At 43.6% G+C, this 20843-nt stretch overlaps 1 protein-coding gene across 2 annotated transcripts in view; it reads right to left on the reverse strand.

Annotated features, from left to right (window-relative positions):
• Positions 1–20177, reverse strand: part of rangap1a (RAN GTPase activating protein 1a) — a 55468-nt gene extending 35291 nt beyond the window's left edge. For both annotated transcript variants that reach the window (XM_061884524.1, XM_061884525.1), the window contains exons 1-7: positions 20021–20177; positions 8614–8733; positions 8364–8491; positions 3881–3940; positions 3612–3791; positions 3413–3547; positions 809–967 (exon numbers count right to left, since the gene is read on the reverse strand). In XM_061884524.1, coding sequence (XP_061740508.1) covers positions 809–967; positions 3413–3547; positions 3612–3791; positions 3881–3940; positions 8364–8491; positions 8614–8725 — 774 coding nt within the window. In that variant the 5' untranslated portion in view covers positions 8726–8733; positions 20021–20177. The remainder of the gene's footprint in view (positions 1–808; positions 968–3412; positions 3548–3611; positions 3792–3880; positions 3941–8363; positions 8492–8613; positions 8734–20020) is intronic.
• Positions 20178–20843: the final 666 nt, after the last annotated feature.

The raw sequence follows: 20843 nt of genomic DNA on the forward strand, positions 1-20843 counted from the left end.
GATGGATAGATAGATAGATAGATAGATAGATAGATAGATATATATATATCTATATATAGATATAGATATATATGTATATATCTATAGATATATAGATATATATATATATATATATATACATGCTTTCCGCCCTCGACCAATTTTTTATCTGCCCAAAGCGGCCCTCAGGGCAAAAATTTTGGACACCCCTGGTTTAGAACTTCAGACGGCCGACCAGCTGTAATAAGATTCCTGGTACTTCCAAACTTCTTCCATTTCCGGATGATGGAGGCCACTATGCTCATTGGGACCTCCCAGTCGGCAGACATTTTTCCTGTACCCTTCCCCAGATTTGTGCCGCGAGACAATCCTGTCTCAGAGGTCTACAGACAATTTCTTTGACTTCATGCTTGACAAGTGTGTGCCTTTCCGAATCATGTCCAACCAACTGAACTAACCACAGGTGGACTCCAATTAAGCTGTAGGAACTTCTCAAGGATTATCCGTTGAAACCCTGAGCTCACTTTTAAGCTTCATGACAAAGGCCGTGATTACTTACGTAAATGTGATTTCTTGATTTTTTATTTTTAATACATTTTGTAAAATGTGTTTAAAGAAAACAAAACTGTTTCACATTGTCAATATGGATATTTTGTCTGGAATTTTGAGTGGAAAAAAATAATTTACTCTATTTTGGAAAAAAGGCTGTAACATAACAAAATGTGTGAACATGCACTGTATATCGAAGACATTTGACATCAGTCTGTTAAGCTGAGGACTTTCTGTCTTTTAGAAGACGATGCGCTAGTATAAAGACTCTGAAACAAACCTTGGCCATGGCAATTGCACCCTTCTCCGTGAAGGTGTTGTCATTCAGGTTGAGAGTTCGCAGGTTTGGATTGTGCTGCACGGCCATGGCCAGGGCCGTTACACCGGGGTGATTAATGCCATTCTGGGGCATGTGGATCTCTTCCAGGCTTCCAATGGACTACAAACACAGACCAGCAGTTTTTAGACACCAATGCATCCATAACGAACAGAAAGCACAAACATTTTCACAACAAAAAGAGCATTATTTTAAATGTAGAAAGGCAAAGAAATTGCCGGAGTAGTTTAGTAAAAAGGCTAATAAAAGGGCCTACTAAAGGTTTGTGTGTAGCACACATAGCTGACTTACTTACTGCCTCTCAAATGAGCAAAAAAGAGAGCGCAAGTTAATTATTGTTTGCCTTAACATATAGGAAAAATGTATGCTGATTATAGAACCCCCCACAGTACATGGACCAATATAGTCGTTGAGCACGCGCCATCATATTCATCGACCATTAAACTATTCTGCAGCCGCAGTTTGGAGTCCGTATTTGGCACGTTTGAAATGTTTGCGCAAGCTGGCACAGTTACGCACAAATGAATGTGAGAAAGGAGGCAATGGCGCTGCAAAAACAGATGATTGAGAGACAGGCGTGTCCAGGTGTTTGGACTGTCAGAAAGAAAAATATTACACAAATCATCACTTCAGTAATGATGTTCTATCATTTTATAGCTGCTTGATGACTGAAAGGGGGAACTGCACTTTTTTGGGGGAAATTTGCCTATCGTTCGCAATCGTTATGAGAGACCAGAAGACAAAAGGTTTTAGTTTTTTTTGCATTCTAATGTGTAAAAATCATCTTGTTCTCGGTGGCTAGCAATGCAGCTAATGGGAGTTATTAATTCTACTTCTAAATCACTTCAAAAATGCAAAATTAACTGGATGAATGAGAACATCTACAAATAAGTTTTACAATATAACTAAAACAATGCGCATGTGTGATGTCTGTAGGAGTCTTTTCATGCATATTTGTACATATTGTCATGTAATCAAGCTAGCGTTGTTAGTATTAGCTAATATGTTAACAGGTTTACGAGTATCTGTGTTAGTATTCTTAACTTATAATGGCATTTTTTTGGTATTGTTTCACTTTCTCAAATTCCTCAATAAATTCAGCAAAACTTCACCGTGGAGTTATTGAGTCTGTTTAGCTGATTGGAGAGCTAGCTTCCGGGCAGCACGGTGAGAGAGGGGTTAGCGCCTCTGCCTCAAAATACGAAGTTCCTGGGTTTGATCCTGCGCTCGGGATATTTCTGTGTGGAGTTTGCATGTTCTCCCCGTGACTGAATGGGTTCCCTCCGGGTACTCCGGCTTCCTCCCATGCACCTGGGGATAGGCCCCTCCCACCTCCAAAGACATGCACCTGGGGATAGGCCCCTCCCACCTCCAAGGACATGCACCTGGGGATAGGTTGATTGGCCACACTCAAATAGTCCCTAGTGTGTGAATGTGAGTGTGAATGTTGTCTATCTGTGTTGGCCCTGTGATGAGGTGGTGAATTGTCCAGGGTGTGCCCCGCCTACCGCCCGAATGCAGCTGAGATAGGCTCCAGCGACCCCGAAAGGGACACGCGGTAGAAAATGGATGGAGAGCTAGCTTCCGCAGCTAGTGGGACAGTGACTTCTGTTTTGTTTGATCAGCCGTTGTACTGCCGTGTTACGGACACTGTTTGGAAACAATAAAGGTATTTAAATAAACATTTATAAAATATTTCTGTTTAAATAATTCATTTCACAACGTATATAACTGCGGTTAATACACAGAAACATATTTTTTTCTTCAAAAATTGAGTAGTTGTGGTTTATAAGCCTTTAGGGAGCCTAATAGAGAGCCATACTTGAATCCATGTTTATTTTATTATTTTGAGTGATTGATTTGTGTATGTCAGGGTGCACCCTTTGCAGGTGGTGAAAAGTTGCCAAGCAGGCTTGTAACGGGCAAGAGTGCGCTGGGCGCGTGATTGACAGTCGGGCACCAGCATACAGTCTTTGACCTCACCTGTCTTTAGACCTCGGCTTCATATAGGCTACCATTTATTTTGTTTCCCAAGTATTCAGTTCCTTGATTTTTGTAAAAAAACAATAAAATCTTTAATCGCGCTGCTGGATCAGTTTGAATTAGTGGATGGAAAGCAGGAAAAGGAAGAATACGTGACAAGGAAGGCTGTGTATGGTGTGAGTCAGACAAGATGCCCACGCCCCAAGTGGAACAAACATTTCAATAAAGGGGTTACAGGAACAATCACATTTAGGATTTTATGCCACTTCAATGCTGGTGCGCTTTATAGCCCGGAAAATGCAGTATTTCGCCTGTTTTCTGCTCATTTGTCGACTATTTATTTTGCTACCTTCTATTTCAGCGAAGACTTATGACCCTTATTGTTTTTTGAGTGTGCAGCTTTCAGCCAGCAGTTACATTGCATACGCATCTCCTTTACATCCACATACGAAATTCGGAATTGCACTGTTCACATTGACATGAAAAAAGTCGATAAAGGTCACATATGGGCAACAAAATTGGACTTGACCTGGAGTGGGAACAATGCCCAAGTTGTACTTTTACCTGGAATGCCAGAGCGAGGGCGGTGGCTCCGTCGTTTTCCAGCCGGTTCCTCCCTGCGACAAAGACCTTCAGGCCGAGGGGCGTACCTTGTGCACTTGACTTTTTGTGGCACTCCCTCAATGAAGCAGCCAAGATCTGAAGAATCCGCAAACAGAGAAATGAGAAGACTGCCAAACGGACTGCACTTTACCGTTTGTACCTTCCCTCCTCCGATACCCATGCCACAGTTGTTGAGCCGGAGCTCCTCCAGCGTGTAGCAGGCGGAGCTTTTGAGCAAGTTCTCGATGCCCTTCACCCCGTCCGGTCCGAAGGCGTTGTCGCTGAGATCTAGAACCGTCAGCTTGGCACCTGCCAGCATCAGAGCATCGCCCAGTGAATTCTTTGAGAGAGAGAGAGAGAGAGAGAGAGAGAGATATAACCAAGTCAGGCACACTGTGGTCAAGTGACAGAGGCAGAGGACATGGCTACCAGGGCAGGCGGGATCTCGGAGCGGAGGCGGCCGGTAAACATGTCACTCCAGTAACATCGCTGAAAGAAAAAGGACAGAGAAGCCATGTTGAAGTGATATCAAGTAATATCATACGTTGTTACACTTTTCAAACTAAACCAAGTATTTTCTGCACTATAAGGCGCACCGGATTATAAGGCCCAACTTCAATGAATGGCCTATTTTAAAACTTTGTTCATATATAAGGTGCATAGAATAGATGCTACAGTAGAGGCTGGGGTTACGTTATGCATCCTTTAGATGGAGCTGCGCTAAAGGGAATGTCAACAAAACAGTCAGATAGGTCAGTCAAACTTTATTAATAGATTACAAACCAGCGTTCTGACAACTCCGTTCACTCCCAAAATGAATAAACAGCTGTTTTATTATTTTCCCCGGTTCAATAAACACGTAAAAAACAGTCTGATACTGCTACGGTAAATCAAACGTTAGTGCAATCACAATATAGTGAAGGGAATTATATATATATATATATTTTTTTCATCCTAGCCTCTGGTGAGGGCGGTCACATTCTCCGTTCCCTCCTTCCCTGCTTGCGCTCTTTGTCTTTGTCCTTGTCTGAACTTTTTAAAAGCCTCTTTCTTTGCGCTGTCCTCTAATCCAAATTTCAATATGAATATGATCAGCTGGACTCTTGACGCTATTGACACAGTCTTTTCGACAAGAAAAAGAGGTTCGGGGGAGCCTGGCTGCCCTGATGGAACCATCGCTGTGAGTTACGTGCGGGACTCCTGGAGGATCATGTGCCTCTCAGCTCTTTCCATCGAGGACGTGGAAGACATCTACCTATTTGGAGCTGTGATCGCGGGGCACTTGCTGATTGGGCTGGGCATTGCTCTGGTGTATGGACAAATTCGGAAGACGATGGCAGCCACTCAAGGGGCCCAACGGCTGGCTGTCCAACGCAATGGAAGGATTGGGTCGGGCTGTGGGAACACAGACTTGTGCGATTTCTGAGTTGAATCGCAAAATGGATCTCATCTTGGAAAAGCTTGCAGAGAAGGAATAATTAATTGGAACTGAAAGAGGTCCAGCATGGACAAGCAGAGAAGACAAGTCAATATGTTGTCTTCTCGAAGGAAAGCAACTTTTTATCTACGATTTGGACTCCCTGAATGGCCTTGGCATGGAGCAGGCTGTTCTGAAGGAAATCTCCCGAAGACTTCTCAAAGATAGACGCTTTTGACCTTCCTTTTTGTCAACAACATCTGTAGCCGAACTTTATCGGCCTCAGCCATACGAAAACACTTCACCTCTCCCGAGTTAATTGGGCATACGCACACACATGACCCCGACCCTTAAATCAACACCCTCACCAACGCTTATCTCCATGGGGTTGTGAAATGGCCGAGCGGTGCTATAGAGCGAACAGCGGGCCTGCGCAAACCCACCCCTCCCTCTGTTGCAAGTTGGTGTGATATATGTATGTTTAATGTGTGCCATGCTATGTGAGGTTTTTTCCTTTTCTTATCTTTTTAAGGAGCGCTGTAACCGGCTGATCCGTCGGCGGTCTTGTCTTGTCCCCCCCCTGTAACGTGTGTCTGCTCTTAGCGGGACTGTGCCGAAAATGTAATTTCAGTTCTGATGTGTCTTGTACATGTTGGAACGGACAAATAAAAAAAATGATTCTGATTCTGATTCTAAACCAGTGTGGGTGGTACTGGGAGCAGGTGGGTAAAGTGTCTTGCCCAAGTACACAACGGCAGTGACTGGGATGGCAGAAGCGGGGATCGAACCTGCAACCCTCAAGTTGCTGGCACGGCCACTCTACCAACCGAGCTATACCGCCCCATATAGTAACACTCGAAATAGTGCAAAGCAATAATATATCAATAACTCAACGTTGCTCAAACGATAATGTCACACAACACAACACACAAAATAAACATGTAAAGCTCACTTTATTAAGTTATTCCTCATCTACGAATCCCTGAATTTCTTCTTCTTCAGTGTTTGAATCAAACAGTTGAGCGAATACGGCATCCAACATCGTCGAAGTCGTCATTAAAGGAGTCAGTGTCGCTGCTCTTAATGTTAAATTCTTTTGCTGCTGCTCTATTCCCGTCTTCTACTGTGTGACTTTTCACCTTGAGTTTAAACTCGGCACGCCTCCCGCAGTCATATATCCCAGCATGCACCACGCGCTTCTTCTTCTACGGGGGAAAATAAGGTTGGCGGCTGCTTACCGTAGTTGCGAAACCTCTTGTGGCATGTCTAATTCGGACAATGAAGGAGAATTTGAGGGATTCATGGATGAGTAATGACTTAATAAATCAATCAATCAATCAATGTTTACTTATATAGCCCTAAATCACTAGTGTCTCAAAGGGCTGCAAAAACCACAACACAAACCACTACGACATCCTCGGTAGGCCCACATAAGGGCAAGGAAAACTCCCACCCAGTGGGACGTTGGTGACAATGATGACTATGAGAACAAGTGAGCTTTACATGTTTATTTTGAGTGTTGTGTTGTGTGACATTAATGTTTGAGCAACGTTGAGTTATGGATATAATGTTATTGCTTTGCACTATTTTGAGACGTCGTTAATGGAGTCAGTGTCGCTACTGTTGTCTAGCAGTTTAGTGACAATTCCTGCCTTCCTGAAATCATGTTTCTCAATAGGAGCCATTTTGGGGTCTTTACATAAACACACAAATGGAAATGAAAACGGCACACCTGGCGCAGTCATATATCCCAGCATGCACCGCGCGCTTCTTCTACTACGGGGCAAAATGAAATCGGCAGCTGCTTACCGTAGTTGTGAAACCTGTTGATGCTCAATATTGGTCCATATATAAGGCGCACTGGATTATAAGGCTTTTGAGAAAATTTTAGGTTTTTAGGTGCGCCTTATTGTGCGGAAAATACGGTACACATGATCCAATGCTTACATCTCATTGTGCAACATGTGAATGTTTTAATGGGAACTAAGTGCGATATCTGAAATGGGTACACATTTTTTCCAAAGCAGGACCCCCACCCAGACACACAATACGAGTACACAGCTCATTGCAAAACAAAATGTGTTGTTCTTGTCATTGTAAGTGAGCCAAAACACTTACATTAGAAAATGATCACATGGAAGTGACTTCTGTCATTTGATTAGAATAATATGAAATTTTACTTGTTATTTAGTCTATTCTGTTCATAACTTTTATGGACAGAATTTCTAGGCATTCACAGTCAAGGCGTTGAGGGGTTCCGGTTTGGTGGCCGCGGGATTAGGTCTCTGCTTTTTGCAGATGATGTGGTCCTGATGGCTTCATCTGGCCGGGATCTTCAGCTCTCAGCCGAGTGTGAAGAGACCGGAATGAGAATCAGCACCACCAAGTCCGAGTCCATGGTTCTCGCCCGGAAAAGGGTGGAGTACCACCTCCGGGTTGGGGAGGAGACTCTGCCCCAAGTGGAGGAGTTCAAGTACCTAGGAGTCTTGTTCACGAGTGGGGGAAGAGTGGATGGTGAGATCGACAGGCGGATCGGTGCGGCGTCTTCAATAATGCGGACGTTGTATCAATCCGTTGTGGTGAAGAAGGAGCTGAGCCAGAAGGCAAAGCTCTCAATTTACCGATCGATCTACGTTCCCATCCTCACCTATGGTCATGAGCATTGGGTCATGACAGAAAGGACAAGATCACGGGTACAAGCGGCCGAAATGAGTTTCCTCCGCCGTGTGGCGGGTCTCTCCCTTAGAGATAGGGTGAGAAGCTCTGCCATCCGGGAGGAACTCAAAGTAAAGCCGCTGCTCCTCCACATGGAGAGGAGCCAGATGAGGTGGCTCGGGCATCTGGTCAGGATGCCACCCGAACGCCTCCCTAGGGAGGTGTTTAGGGCACGTCCAACCGGTAGGAGGCCACGGGGAAGACCCAGGATACGTTGAGAAGACTATGTCTCCCGGCTGGCCTGTGAACGCCTCGGGATCCCCCGGGAAGAGCTAGACGAAGTGGATGGGGAGAGGGAAGTCTGGGTTTCCCTGCTTAGGCTGCTGCCCCCGCGACCCGACCTCGGATAAGCGGAAGATGATGGATGGATGGATGGATTTAGTCAGGATTGGGACAGGTGTGGCCTCAATGTGCACTGATGTTGCTCACACGTGCTCCACTGAATGCTCAAGGAGTTTTTGCGTTTGCTCACACACATGAAAAATTAGAGGGAACATTGGCCATGACATTATGTTCTTTACAAGTGTGTGTAAACATTTGACCACGACTGAACATTTTGATTAGACACTTGACGTGCGCTTTTAAACGCCGCTCAGAGCTAAATCCCACTGACCTAAACGTGCAAGAAAGTTGCGGGCATTGCAAAAATGCGAGGTTGCACATAATTTTACGAGCATCTGTTGAAATTGCGCGATCATGATGTCGCAAAATCCTGGAGGAACTGCCTAATTAAATTACTTTAAAATGCAAATGAAGAGAAGGAAGATAGAAGGTGGGAACCTTGAACTGGCTCTTGGTCTCGAGGGCCTTGGCGATGGCTTTTGCTGCCTCCACACCAACAGTGTTCCCCTCCAGTCTCAGAGCCTGGAGACCCTCAAAGTCCTTGATGTCCTTCACAATCTCCTCAACTAAAGACGGGGAAATGGTTGAGCTTGAGAATTAGACTAAAGCAAAACATGCATCTATGCCCGAAAATGTTTCTGTCAAACTATATCTTCCAGATCCAGGACTGCAGCGTTCCGCCTCTCACCTGATTGGGAATCATCAAGCTTTCTTCCCTGGCCTTTATAACTCAGCTCCCCCTCCTCAACTACGGTTTTGGCCAAGGACTCTGCCAACTGCGACACAATGTCTGTCGCCATTAGGATACCTGGCAAAAAAAGGGAAAGAAATACAAATCACATTAATGCTCATAAGAAATCTATTTAGTATGCTAAATCAAGACAAAATTCAGTTCTGCAACAACACAGTCCACGGAACACCAATCCTTGGAGAATAAATTGAACCTGCGGCATTTCTCCCATGAAGTTGTTTGTTATGTACAGTACGTGTTCATTGACATTTGATGATTTTTTTATTTGTCACTTGCCGGCAGTAAGTCTGACACTTTTCCAGTGAGGTTTGGACTCCGCCAAGGTTGCCCATTGTCACCCATTCTGTTCATAACTTTTATGGACAGAATTTCTAGGCGCAGTCAACGTCCTGATGGCTTCATCTGGCCAGGATCTTCAGCTCTCACTGGATCAGTTCGCAGCAGAGTGTGAAGCGACTGGGATGAGAATCAGCACCTCCAAGTCAGAGTCCATGGTTCTCGCCCGGAAAAGGGTAGAGTGCCATCTCCGGGTTGGGGAGGAGACCCTGCCCCAAGTGGAGGGGTTCCAGTAGCTAGGAGTCTTATTAACTAATGAGGGAAGAGTGGATGGTGAGATGGACAGGCGGATCGGTGCGGCGTCTTCAGTAATGCGGACGCTGTATCGAAAGCCAAAGCTCTCAATTTACCGGTCGATCTACGTTCCCATCCTCACCTATGATCATGAGCTTTGGGTCATGACCGAAAGGATAAGATCACGGGTACAAGCGACCCAAATGAGTTTCCTCCGCAGGGTGGCGGGTCTCTCCCTTAGAGATAGGGTGAGAAGATATGCCATCCGGGAGGAGCTCAAAGTAAAGCCGCTGCTCCTCCACATGGAGAGGAGCCAGATGAGGTGGTTTGGTCATCTGGTCAGGATGCCACCAGAACGCCTCCCTAGGGAGGTATTTCGGGCACGTCCGACCGGTAGGAGGCCCCGGGGAAGACCCAGGACACGTTGGGAAGACTATGTCTCCCGGCTGGCCTGGGAACGCCTTGGGATTCCCCGGCTCGGGAGAGGAAAGCCTGGGCTTCCCTGCTTAGGCTGCTGCCCCCGCGACCCGACCGCGGATAAGCGGAAGAAGATGGATGGATGGATGGACTTGCAGCAAAAAGATGTATATAAAATGTAGGCAATATAAGCTGACACCTCAGCCTACACTTGTTACAGTACTGCAGAGTGTTTTAAGTCTCGTCTTAAGACCCATTTTTATTCTCTGGCTTTTAACACTACGTGGGTTGTGTGGTCCTCTGTTGCCCTCTGTGTTTTAAAATTTTGATTTCAATTTACTGTTTTAATTGGTTTCACCCTTAAAATCTTTTTAATCATATTTATTTTATATTGTCTTTATATGTATTTATTTATTTATTTATCATTATTTATTTTTATTTTTTGTGTTATTCAGTCATTGGTGGAGCTCAGGATAGTATTTGAATGTTGTTATCAATATTGTTGTGCAGCACTTTGGAAACATTTTGTTGTTTAAATGTGCTATATAAATAAAGTGGATTGGATTATTATATATACACATCATGTTGTTTATGCCCCGCCCACTAGACTAAGTCTTATTTTCCACAGTTGTAAATTGGCCCTAGTGTGTGAATGTTGTCTGTCTATCTGTGTTGGCCCTGTGATGAGGTGGCGACTTGTCCAGGGTGTACCCTGCCTCCCGTCCGATTGTAGCTGAGATAGGCGCCAGCGCCCCCCGCCACCCCAAAAGGGAATAAGCGGTAGAAAATGGATGGATGGATGGTAAATTGCATATACCCAGATTGTTTCAATGTTTTTGCTTTCAAACTTCTTTTTATTGGATTCTTCAAATAAATAAACACCAACGTAAACGAACCCCACTGCCTACTTGTCGCATGTTCTCCACTTGTCGGGTGCATGGCACAAACATTCGCCAGCAACATGGTTGTTGACGTATTTGAGAGTTTTTGTGCGTGTGTGTTAACAGTTTAGCCTGCAGTTGTTGTTTTTATAATAAGATTGTTAATCCATTTCACATCTGTTATATATGTGTCAATCTACATTATAGTGACTTCAAAGAGTGCAATATTTTACTGAAATAGGGGCTTTAGTCAAGTCTAGAACCAATTATTCATGTTTACTTTCTTTCTTATAGGGAACTCTGCTTCAGTGTATGAACTTGTCCATTTACGAACCATGTTCAGAAACAAATTAGTTCGTAAATTGAGGTTCTACTGTGCTGGCAAAACCTTTACCGTACATTTACAGCCAAGAGTTTAGTCCTAAGGACAGGCCTATTCAACTGGCGGCCCAGGGCACATCTGACCCACCAAAGCTTTTAATTTGGCCCGCCAAACATCCCCTGAACAGGCTCGATAAAACCATTCAAACTAGGGTTGCTCATCTATGCAGTGCTCCCACCACCCCACAGAGGGCAACAGTGACACATATGGGTCACAATGAAGCAGCAGTAGGTGAGCAGAAGAAGATGGCCTGATTGACCCTGAAAAAAAAATCAAAATAAATCACGAAAATCAGACATTTAACAGCAACTGAACAACAAAGTATGAATGTATTGAAATTGCTGACTTTGATGTCTTTTGTACTTGTGGTTGTTGTTTTTTTGTCCGTTAAACACTCGCATTCAAATCTTGTTTAATACACCCTGATTTTGATTAATAGAGGGCAATAGAGCAACATCTTAGGTTTAATTGTGATGAACCAGGCAGCACGGTGGTCACGGGTTAGAGCATGTGCCTCACAATACAAAGGTCCTGAGTTGTCCTGCGTTCAATCCCGGGCTCGGGATCTTTCTGTGTGGAGTTTGCATGTTCTCCCTGTGACCTCACGGGTTCCCCCTGGGTACTCCGGCTTTCTCCCACCTCCAAAGACATGCACCTGGGGATAGGTTGATTGGCAACACTAAATGGTCCCTAGTGTGTGAATGTGAGTGTGAATGTTGTCTGTCTATCTGTGTTGGCCCTTTGATGCGGTGGCAATTTGTCCAGGGTGAACACTATCTTCCGCCCGAATGCAGCTCAGATAGGCTCCAGCGACCCCCCGCGACCCCAAAAGGGACAAGCGGTAGAAAATGGATAGATGTGCTGAACCACATGTTTGCTGTGAATGTTTCATTTCTATATGCGGAAACAGCTGTAGTTTATTGTGTGATGGTATTAACACTAAACCTTCTATTTTATTAACCGTATTTTTCGGAGTATAAATCGCTCTGGAGTATAAGTCGCACCTGCCGAAAATGCATAAAAAAGAAGGGAAAAAAAACACATATAAGTCGCACTGGAGAATAAGTCGCATTTTTGGAGGAAATTTATTTGATGAAATCCAACACCAAGAATAGACATGTGAAAGGCAATTTAAAATAAATAAAGAATAGTGAACAACAGGCTGAATAAGTGTAGGTTATATGAGGCATAAATAACCAACTGAGAAGGTGCCTGCTATGTTAACCTAACATGTTATGGTTAGAGTCATTCAAATAACTATAACATATAGAACATGCTATACCTTTACCAAACAATCTGTCACTCCTAATCGCTAAATCCCGTGAAATCTTATACGTCTAGTCTCTTACGTGAATGAGCTAAATAATATTATTTGATATTTTACGGTAATGTGTTGATAATTTCACACATAAGTCACTCCTTAGTGTAAGTCGCACCCCCGGCCAAACTATGAAAAAAAACTGCGACTTACAGTCCGAAAAATACGGTATGTAAAATATATAACACACGTGATAATTTTGTTATGTTTATATTTTCAGTCTTTCAAACCTAAATGAAGGAAGATGTGTCAAGAAATAAAACTGAAAAAGGAAAATGATTCAACAGAGGGAATATTAAATCAAAACTTCTGGAGCTTCTGTTTCTTCATTCTGTTAACCATCTGTCCAGCTGCACATGCTGGAAACGAGTAGTAAGGGCAGGATAATGGATGTATTGCCAGTGCAGTGTGAAAGCGGATGTTTTTCTTTTGCAATTAACAAATTGACAAAACATCCAAATTTTGAGGTCCAGCCCCTGAGCTTTTGGACTCTTAACACTGCAGCCCTACTCGTCATGTAGTTGTAATTAGAGCCCTACCCGAGGTGCTAAATCCTTCATCGTTGCTGCACAACTGCTCTAATCAGTCACTCTAACGGGTTCCAGTTGGGTGACCAGGGTCTTGGCAGTAAATGACATAAGTGTCGGTCAGTGCAAAAGGTGCGAGTGAGATTACATTTAAAGGCAACATATCAAATGACTTAACAACTATGGCAGAGGATAGCAAGCCGGACAAAAAATCATTTCAACCAAATGTAACATCATGGTCTCGGTGAATATTACATAAATGTTACATGGCATGGTATGAGTTCTTTATTTCACTAATGCTTATGTTCAGAATCACACCACTCTTAGGACTACTTATTACATATCATACACTTTACTTTAATTACTGCCTTTTAAACAGCTTATTAAATCATCATACTGAATACAGACTAGCTTGGAATGTATTTATTATTGACTACTTATTGAATATTCATTAACATTCATCAGTATTGTGCATGACCAGTTGATTTATGCAGAATTGTGGTTGAAAAGAGTGCACACAACTAAAGTAAAGTGCATGACATCCTGTTTTGTTTAACAGAAACCAAGCAAAGTGTGAGGAAAAAGCCCACTGGGCCACATATGTACCCATAAATCATAGCAAAAGGACGGTTTCCCCCAAATCTTGTTGAACACCCTGCAAGCACAAGCACTATTACGCCCATATAACGCGGACCAAAATAATAAAGGGCATGGAGGGTACATACTGTACTTCCCCTCTATTTAGCATGGATATTTTGGATGTTTTTTATATATAATTCACATCTTGGTCTGGTTCCCTCACACTATTATGTTAGATCCACTATGGACTGGACTCTCACACTATTAACTAGATCCACTGTGGACTGGACTCTCACACTATCAACTAAAACCACTATGGACTGGACTCTCACACTTTAAACTAGATCCACTGTGGACTGGACTCTCCCACTATTAACTACATCTACTATGGACTGGACTCTCACACTATTAACTAGATCCACTATGGACTGGACTCTCACACTATTAACTAGATCCACTGTGGACTGGACTCTCACACTATTAACTAGATCCACTGTGGACTGGACTCTCACACTATTAACTAGATCTACTATGGACTGGACTCACACTATTAACTCGATCCACTATGGACTGGACTCTCACACTATTAACCAGATCCATGTTGGCCTGGACTCTCACACTATTAACTAGATCCACTATGGACTGGACTTTCACACTACTATGTTACATCCACTATGGACTGGACTCTCACACTATTGTGTTAGATCCACTACGGACTGGAATCTCACACTATTATGTTAGATCCACTATGGACTCGACTCTCACACTATTAACTAGATCCACTATGGACTGGACTCTCACGTTATTAATTAGATCCAGTATGGACTGGACTCTCACACTATTAACTAGATCCTGTATGGACTGGACTCTCACACCAACCAGATCCACTATGGACTGGACTCTCACACTATTAACTAGATCCTGTATGGACTGGACTCTCACACCAACCAGATCCACTATGGACTGGACTCTCACACTATTAACTAGATCCAGTATGGACTGGACTCTCACACTATTAACTAGATCCTGTATGGACTGGACTCTCACACCAACTAGATCCACTATGGACTGGACTCTCACACCACTAACTTGATCCACTCCATGTCCATTGCACACATCAGCGGTCCCCTCCAAGGATGTTCAATGTCATCCCAATGGGTCGAGTTTTTCCTTGCCCTGATGTGGGATCTGAGCCGAGGATGTTGTTGTGGCTCGTGCAGCCTTTTGAGACACTGTTGATTTAGGGCTGTATAAATAGACCTTGATTGCATGTTCTTCCCGTGACCGCATGGGTTCCCTCCGGGTACTCCAGCTTCCTCCCACCTCCAAAGACATGCACCTGGGGATAGGCCCCTCCCACCTCCAAAGACATGCACCTGGGGATAGGCCACTCCCACCTCCAAAGACATGCACCTGGGGATAGGTTGATTGGCAACACTAAATGGTCCCTAGTGGGTGAATGTTGTCTGTCTATCTGTGTTGGCGACTTGTCCAGAGTGTACAAGGCCTTCCGCCCGATTGTGGCTGACATAGACTTCAGCACCCCCCGTGACCCCGAAGAGGATACTTGGTAGAAATGGATGGATGGAAGATTCATTGACTGGGTATCTGGGTATTATCTTCGACCCAACTCTCTCGTTTGAGTCACACATTAAAAGCGTTACTTAAACGGCCTTCTTTCATGTCCGTAATATCGCTAAAATTTGCTCCATTTTGTCCACTAACCACGCCGAGATCATTATCCATGCGTTTGTTACGTCTCGTCTCGATTACTGTAACGTATTATTTTCGGGTCTCCCCATGTCTAGCATTAAAAGATTACAGTTGGTACAAAATGCGGCTGCTAGACTTTTGACAAGAACAAGAAAACTTGATCATATTACGCCTATACCGTATATACCTTTATATACATACATACCTATGTATATATATATACCTATACTGGCTCACCTGCACTGGCTTCCTGTGCACTTAAGATGTGACTTTAAGGTTTTACTACTTACGTATAAAATACTACACGGTCTAGCTCCATCCTATCTTGCCGATTGTATTGTACCATATGTCCCGGCAAGAAATCTGCGTTCAAAGGACTCCCGGCTTATTAGTGATTCCTAGAGCCCAAAAAACGTCTGCGGGCTATAGAGCATTTTCCGTTCAGGCTCCAGTACTCTGGAATGCCCTCCCGGTAACAGTTCGAGATGCTACCTCAGTAGAAGCATTTAAAGGCCTACTGAAAGCCACTACTACCCACCACGCAGTCTGATAGTTTATATATCAATGAGGAAATCTTAACATTGCAACACATGCCAATACGGCCGCTTTAGTTTACTAAATTGCAATTTTCAATTTCCCGGGAGTTTCTTGTTGAAAATGTTGCGGAATGATGACGTGTACGCGTGACGTCACGGACTGAAAGGAAATATTAGCGTTGCGCACACACACAGCTAAAAGTCGTCTGCTTTAACCGCATAATTACACAGTATTTTGGACATCTGTGTTGCTGAATCTTTTTGCAATTTGTTCGATTAATAATGGAGGAGTCAAAGTAGAAAGATGGAGTTGGGAAGCTTTAGCCTTTAGCCACACAAACACACGGTGATTCCTTGTTTAAAATTCCCGGAGGTGAAGCTTTACTATGGATCAGAGCGGTCAAGCGAATAATGGATCCCGACCAAATGTCAACCAGCAGTTTTCAGTGTATAAATTGTGGTAAAAAGTCGCCACTTACCGGAGATCACCTGAGCTTGTGCCGTCCATACAGCTGCCGTCAACTTCCCTGAGACATTGGCCTCAATACACCCGTGGACAAACCCCTCCGACTATCAGGTACTGTTAAACTCACTAAAACACTAGCAACACAATAGAAAGATAAGGGATTTCCCAGAATTATCCTAGTAAATGTGTCTAAAAACATCTTAATCCGTCCCAATGTAATCGCTTTTTTTTTTCTAGGCCTTTGCTATCAATATCCTCAAACATGAATCTTTCCTACATATGCGGTCCTCTCCAAGGTTTCTCACAGTCATCATTGTTTGACTGATTGATACTTTCATTAGTAGATTGCACAGTACAGTACATATTCCATACAATTGACCACTAAATGGTAACACCCCAATAAGTTTTTCAACTTGTTTAAGTCGGGGTCCACGTTAATCAATTCATGGTTCAAATATATACTATCAGCATAAAACAGTCATCACACAGGTTAATCATCATAGTATATACATTGAATCATTTACATTATTTACAATCCGGGGGGTGGGATGAGGAGTTTTGGTTGATATCAGTACTTCAGTCATCAACAATTGCATCGACAGAGAAATGGACATTGAAACAGTGTAGGTCTTACTTAGTAGGATATGTACAGCCAGCAGAGAACATAGTGAGTTCACATAGCATAAGAGCAAGTAAATACATTAGAAATACATTTGATTATTTACATTAGGTTATTTACAATCCGGGGAGATGGGATGTGAATGGAGGAGGGTATTAGTAAAGGGTAGAAGTTGCCTGGAGGTGTTGTTTTAGAGCGGCTTTGAAGGAATATAGAGATGCACTTTCTTTTACACCTGTTGGGAGTGCATTCCACATTGATGTGGCATAGAAAGAGAATGAGTTAAGACCTTTGTTGGATCGGAATCTGGGTTTAACGTGGTTTGTGGAGCTCCCCCTGGTGTTGTGGTTATGGCGTTAAAGGGGAACATTATCACCAAACCTATGCAAGAGTCAATATATACCTTGATGTTGCAGAAAAAGACCATCTATTTTTTTAACCGATTTCCAAACTCTAAATGGGTGAATTTTGGCAAATTAAACGCCTTTCTGTTTATCGATCTTCAGAACGTGACGTCACCGAGGTAACACACCCGCCATATTCATTTTCACATTACAAACACTGGGTCTCAGCTCTGTTATTTTTCGTTTTTTCGACTATTTTTTGGAACCTTGGAGACATCATGCCTCGTCGGTGTGTTGTCGGAGGGTGAAACAACACTAACAGGGAGGGATTCAAGTTGCACCACTGGCAAGAAATCTGCCGCCAGACCCCCATTGAATGTACCAAAGTGTCTTCACATTTGACCGGCGGTGCTAAGACAGACATGGCACAAAGATGTATGGATAACCTGCAGATGCATTTGCAACGATTAAGTCAACAAAATCACAAAGGTGAGTTTCGTTGATGTTGTTGACTTATGTGCTAATCAGACATATTTGGTCACGGCATGACTGCCAGCTAATCGATGCTAACATGCTATGCTAATCGATGCTAACATGCTATTTACACTAGCTGTATGTACATTTGAAACTAGATACCCACATATAATGCGAAACAAACACTTACCAATCGACGGATTTAAGTTCCTCCAGTGTCACAAGATGCGAAAGTCCTGATCGTTTGGTCCGCACATTTTACCGGCGATGCTAATAACGCAGCCATGCTATGGGCCACTTCATTAGGTACACCCACGCTATGGCCGAATAGTGTCAATGGCTTCAATTTCTTCTTCAATTTCGTGTTCGCTATCTGCCTACCTCCAAAGACATGCACCTGGGGATAGGTTGATTGGCAACACTAAATTGGCCCTAGTGTGTGAATGTGAGTGTGAAAGTTGTCTGTCTTTCTGTGTTGGCCCTGCGATGAGGTGTAGCTGAGATAGGCGCCAGCGCCCCCCGCGACCCCGAAAGGTAATAAGCGGTAGGAAACGGACGGACGGACTATCTGCCTACATACTCCGACCATCTTTTTCAATACATGCAAAATCTGTTGAATCGCTTAAGCCGCTGAAATTCGAGTCTGAATCCGGGCTAATGTCGCTATATCTTGCTGTGGTAACCGCCATGTTGTTTGTATTGGCAGCACTGTATGACGTCACAGGGAAATGGATAGTGGTTTCGAAGATAGAGAAAATAAGGCACTTTAAAGCTTTATTTAGGGATATTCCGGAACCGGTAAAATAAAATAAAAAATAAAAAAAAAATACAACAAGCCACTGGGAACTGATTTTTTGGTGTTTTTAACCCTTTTTGAAATTGTGATAATGTTCTCCTTTAAGGAAGTAGTTTGACATGTACTTCGGTATCAGGGAGCTGTAGCGGATTTTATAGACTAGGCTCAGTGCAAGTTGTTTTACTCTGTCCTCCACCCTGAGCCAGCCCACTTTGGAGAAGTGGGTTGGAGTGAGGTGTGATCTGGGGTGGAGGTCTAAAAGTAAAAGGACTAGCTTATTCTGGGATGTTTGGAGTCTAGATTTGAGGGTATTGGAGGTGCTGGGGTACCAGGAGGTGCAAGCATAATCACTGTCACCGACGTCCCACTGGGGTGAGTTTTCCTTGCCCTTATGTGGGCTCGAGGATGTCGTAGTGGTTTGTGCAGCCCTTTGAGACACTAGTTATTTAGGGCTATATAAATAAACATTGATTGATTGAGGACAACAAAAAGGAACATTCTGGCATTTACTGATCTTTCAGGTTTGACGCCAGAGGAGAAAGAAAACAGCCTTGTCGGCAGAATTAAGATGTAACTGTTGAACATTTTAAAAAAGGGTTGTTTTACTTGCACTGTGCTTAGACGTGACTTTAAGGTTTTACTACTTACGTATAAAATACTACACGGTCTAGCTCCATCCTATCTTGCCGATTGTATTGTACCATATGTCCCGGCAAGAAATCTGCGTTCAAAGGACTCCGGCTTGTTAGTGATTCCCAAAGCCCAAAAAAAGTCTGCGGGCTATAGAGCGTTTTCCGTTCGGGCTCCAGTACTCTGGAATGCCCTCCCGGTAACAGTTCGAGATGCCACCTCAGTAGAAGCATTTAAGTCTCACCTTAAAACTCATTTGTATACTGTAGCCTTTAAATAGACTCCCTTTTTAGACCAGTTGATCTGCTGTTTCTTTTCTTTTTCTTCTATGTCCCACTCTCCCCTGTGGAGGGGGTCCGGTCCGATCCGGTGGCCATGTACTGCTTGCCTGTGTATCGGCTGGGGACATCTCTGCGCTGCTGATCCGCCTCCGCTTGGGATGGTTTCCTGCTGGCTCCGCTGTGAACGGGACTCTCGCTGCTGAGTTGGACCCGCTTTGGACTGGACTCTCGCGACTGTGTTGGATCCATTGTGGATTGAACTTTCACAGTATCATGTTAGACCCGCTCGACATCCATTGCTTTCCTCCTCTCCAAGGTTCTCATAGTCATCATTGTCACCGACGTCCCACTGGGTGTGAGTTTTCCTTGCCCTTATGTGGGCCTACCGAGGATGTCGTGGTGGTTTGTGCAGCCCTTTGAGACACTAGTGATTTAGGGCTGTATAAGTAAACATTGATTGATTGATTGATAGACAATGTGGACTTGTTGGGAGACGTCCAATAAGTGAGCGACGGTTAACGTTAGCTACGTGACGCTAACGTTACAAAGCAAAGGCTGCAAATCGCTGGCAAATGCAGCTGTCAGAAGTGTGGTTAGCAGTAAAGTAGCTACTAATAAAAATATATATTTACATAAATACCAGTAGCTCGCATTGATGGTTACGTAAGTATATCGCATTCCAACGTGGAGGAGGCACAGCTAAGTTCATGTTGACAAATGCACAGGAGGTGTTCATCGTCGTGATTGTGTACGAAATACAAGTTAGTCACAGTACAGAGAGTTTAAATGATGAAGTTGATTTAAATCATACCCAACACCGCAGTTCCGGATGAATGTAGTCGAGTAGCACGCTCCCGCCCGTTCCTGGAGTTCAAAGCGCAATTCGGCACGACACCAAACTGCCTTACGGCCCCGGAAATGGCGCCAATGGGGTTTGTAGTTCGTTTGGCATACAATGATGTGTTCACGTACTTCTTGCCATCTGCTAAACAGTGATGTGTTCGCGTACTTCTCTCCATCTGCTGGACACCAAGTGAACATTTTCTTTCTTTCTTTCTTTCTTTCTTTCTTTCTTTCTTTCTTTCTTTCTTTCTTTCTTTCTTTCTGACCCCGACTTACACAAGTTGAAAAACTTATTGGGGTGTTACCATTTAGTGGTCAATTGTACAGAATATGTACTGTACTGTGCAATCCACTAATAAAAGTTTCAATCAATCAATGAGAATATCGGATATCGGCAAAAAAAGCCATTATCGGACATCTCTAATTACAACGCCCACCAGTGTCGCCAGCCCCGAGCTTAATTTTTTTAAATCTTTTTTTTTCCCAACACAAAGATTTAAGTTTTTTTGTAATTTTTTTATTGAACAAGAAACATACATTTATAACTCACTCAGCAGTCAAGGCACTTTCAACAAGGAAAGAAAACAAAAGCAAATACAGATAGTATTTTGTATTTGATTCGAATCGAATCGAATACATTGTGCGATTCAAAATTCCATCCATTTTCTACCGCTTATTCCCTTTCGGGGTCGCGGGGGGCGCTGGCGCCTATCTCAGCTACAATCGGGCGGAAGGCAGGGTACACCCTGGACAAGTCGCCACCTCATCGCAGGGCCAACACAGATAGACAG

This window comes from Nerophis ophidion, linkage group LG23, assembly GCF_033978795.1.
Source record: "Nerophis ophidion isolate RoL-2023_Sa linkage group LG23, RoL_Noph_v1.0, whole genome shotgun sequence".
NCBI classification, from domain to species: domain Eukaryota; kingdom Metazoa; phylum Chordata; class Actinopteri; order Syngnathiformes; family Syngnathidae; genus Nerophis; species Nerophis ophidion.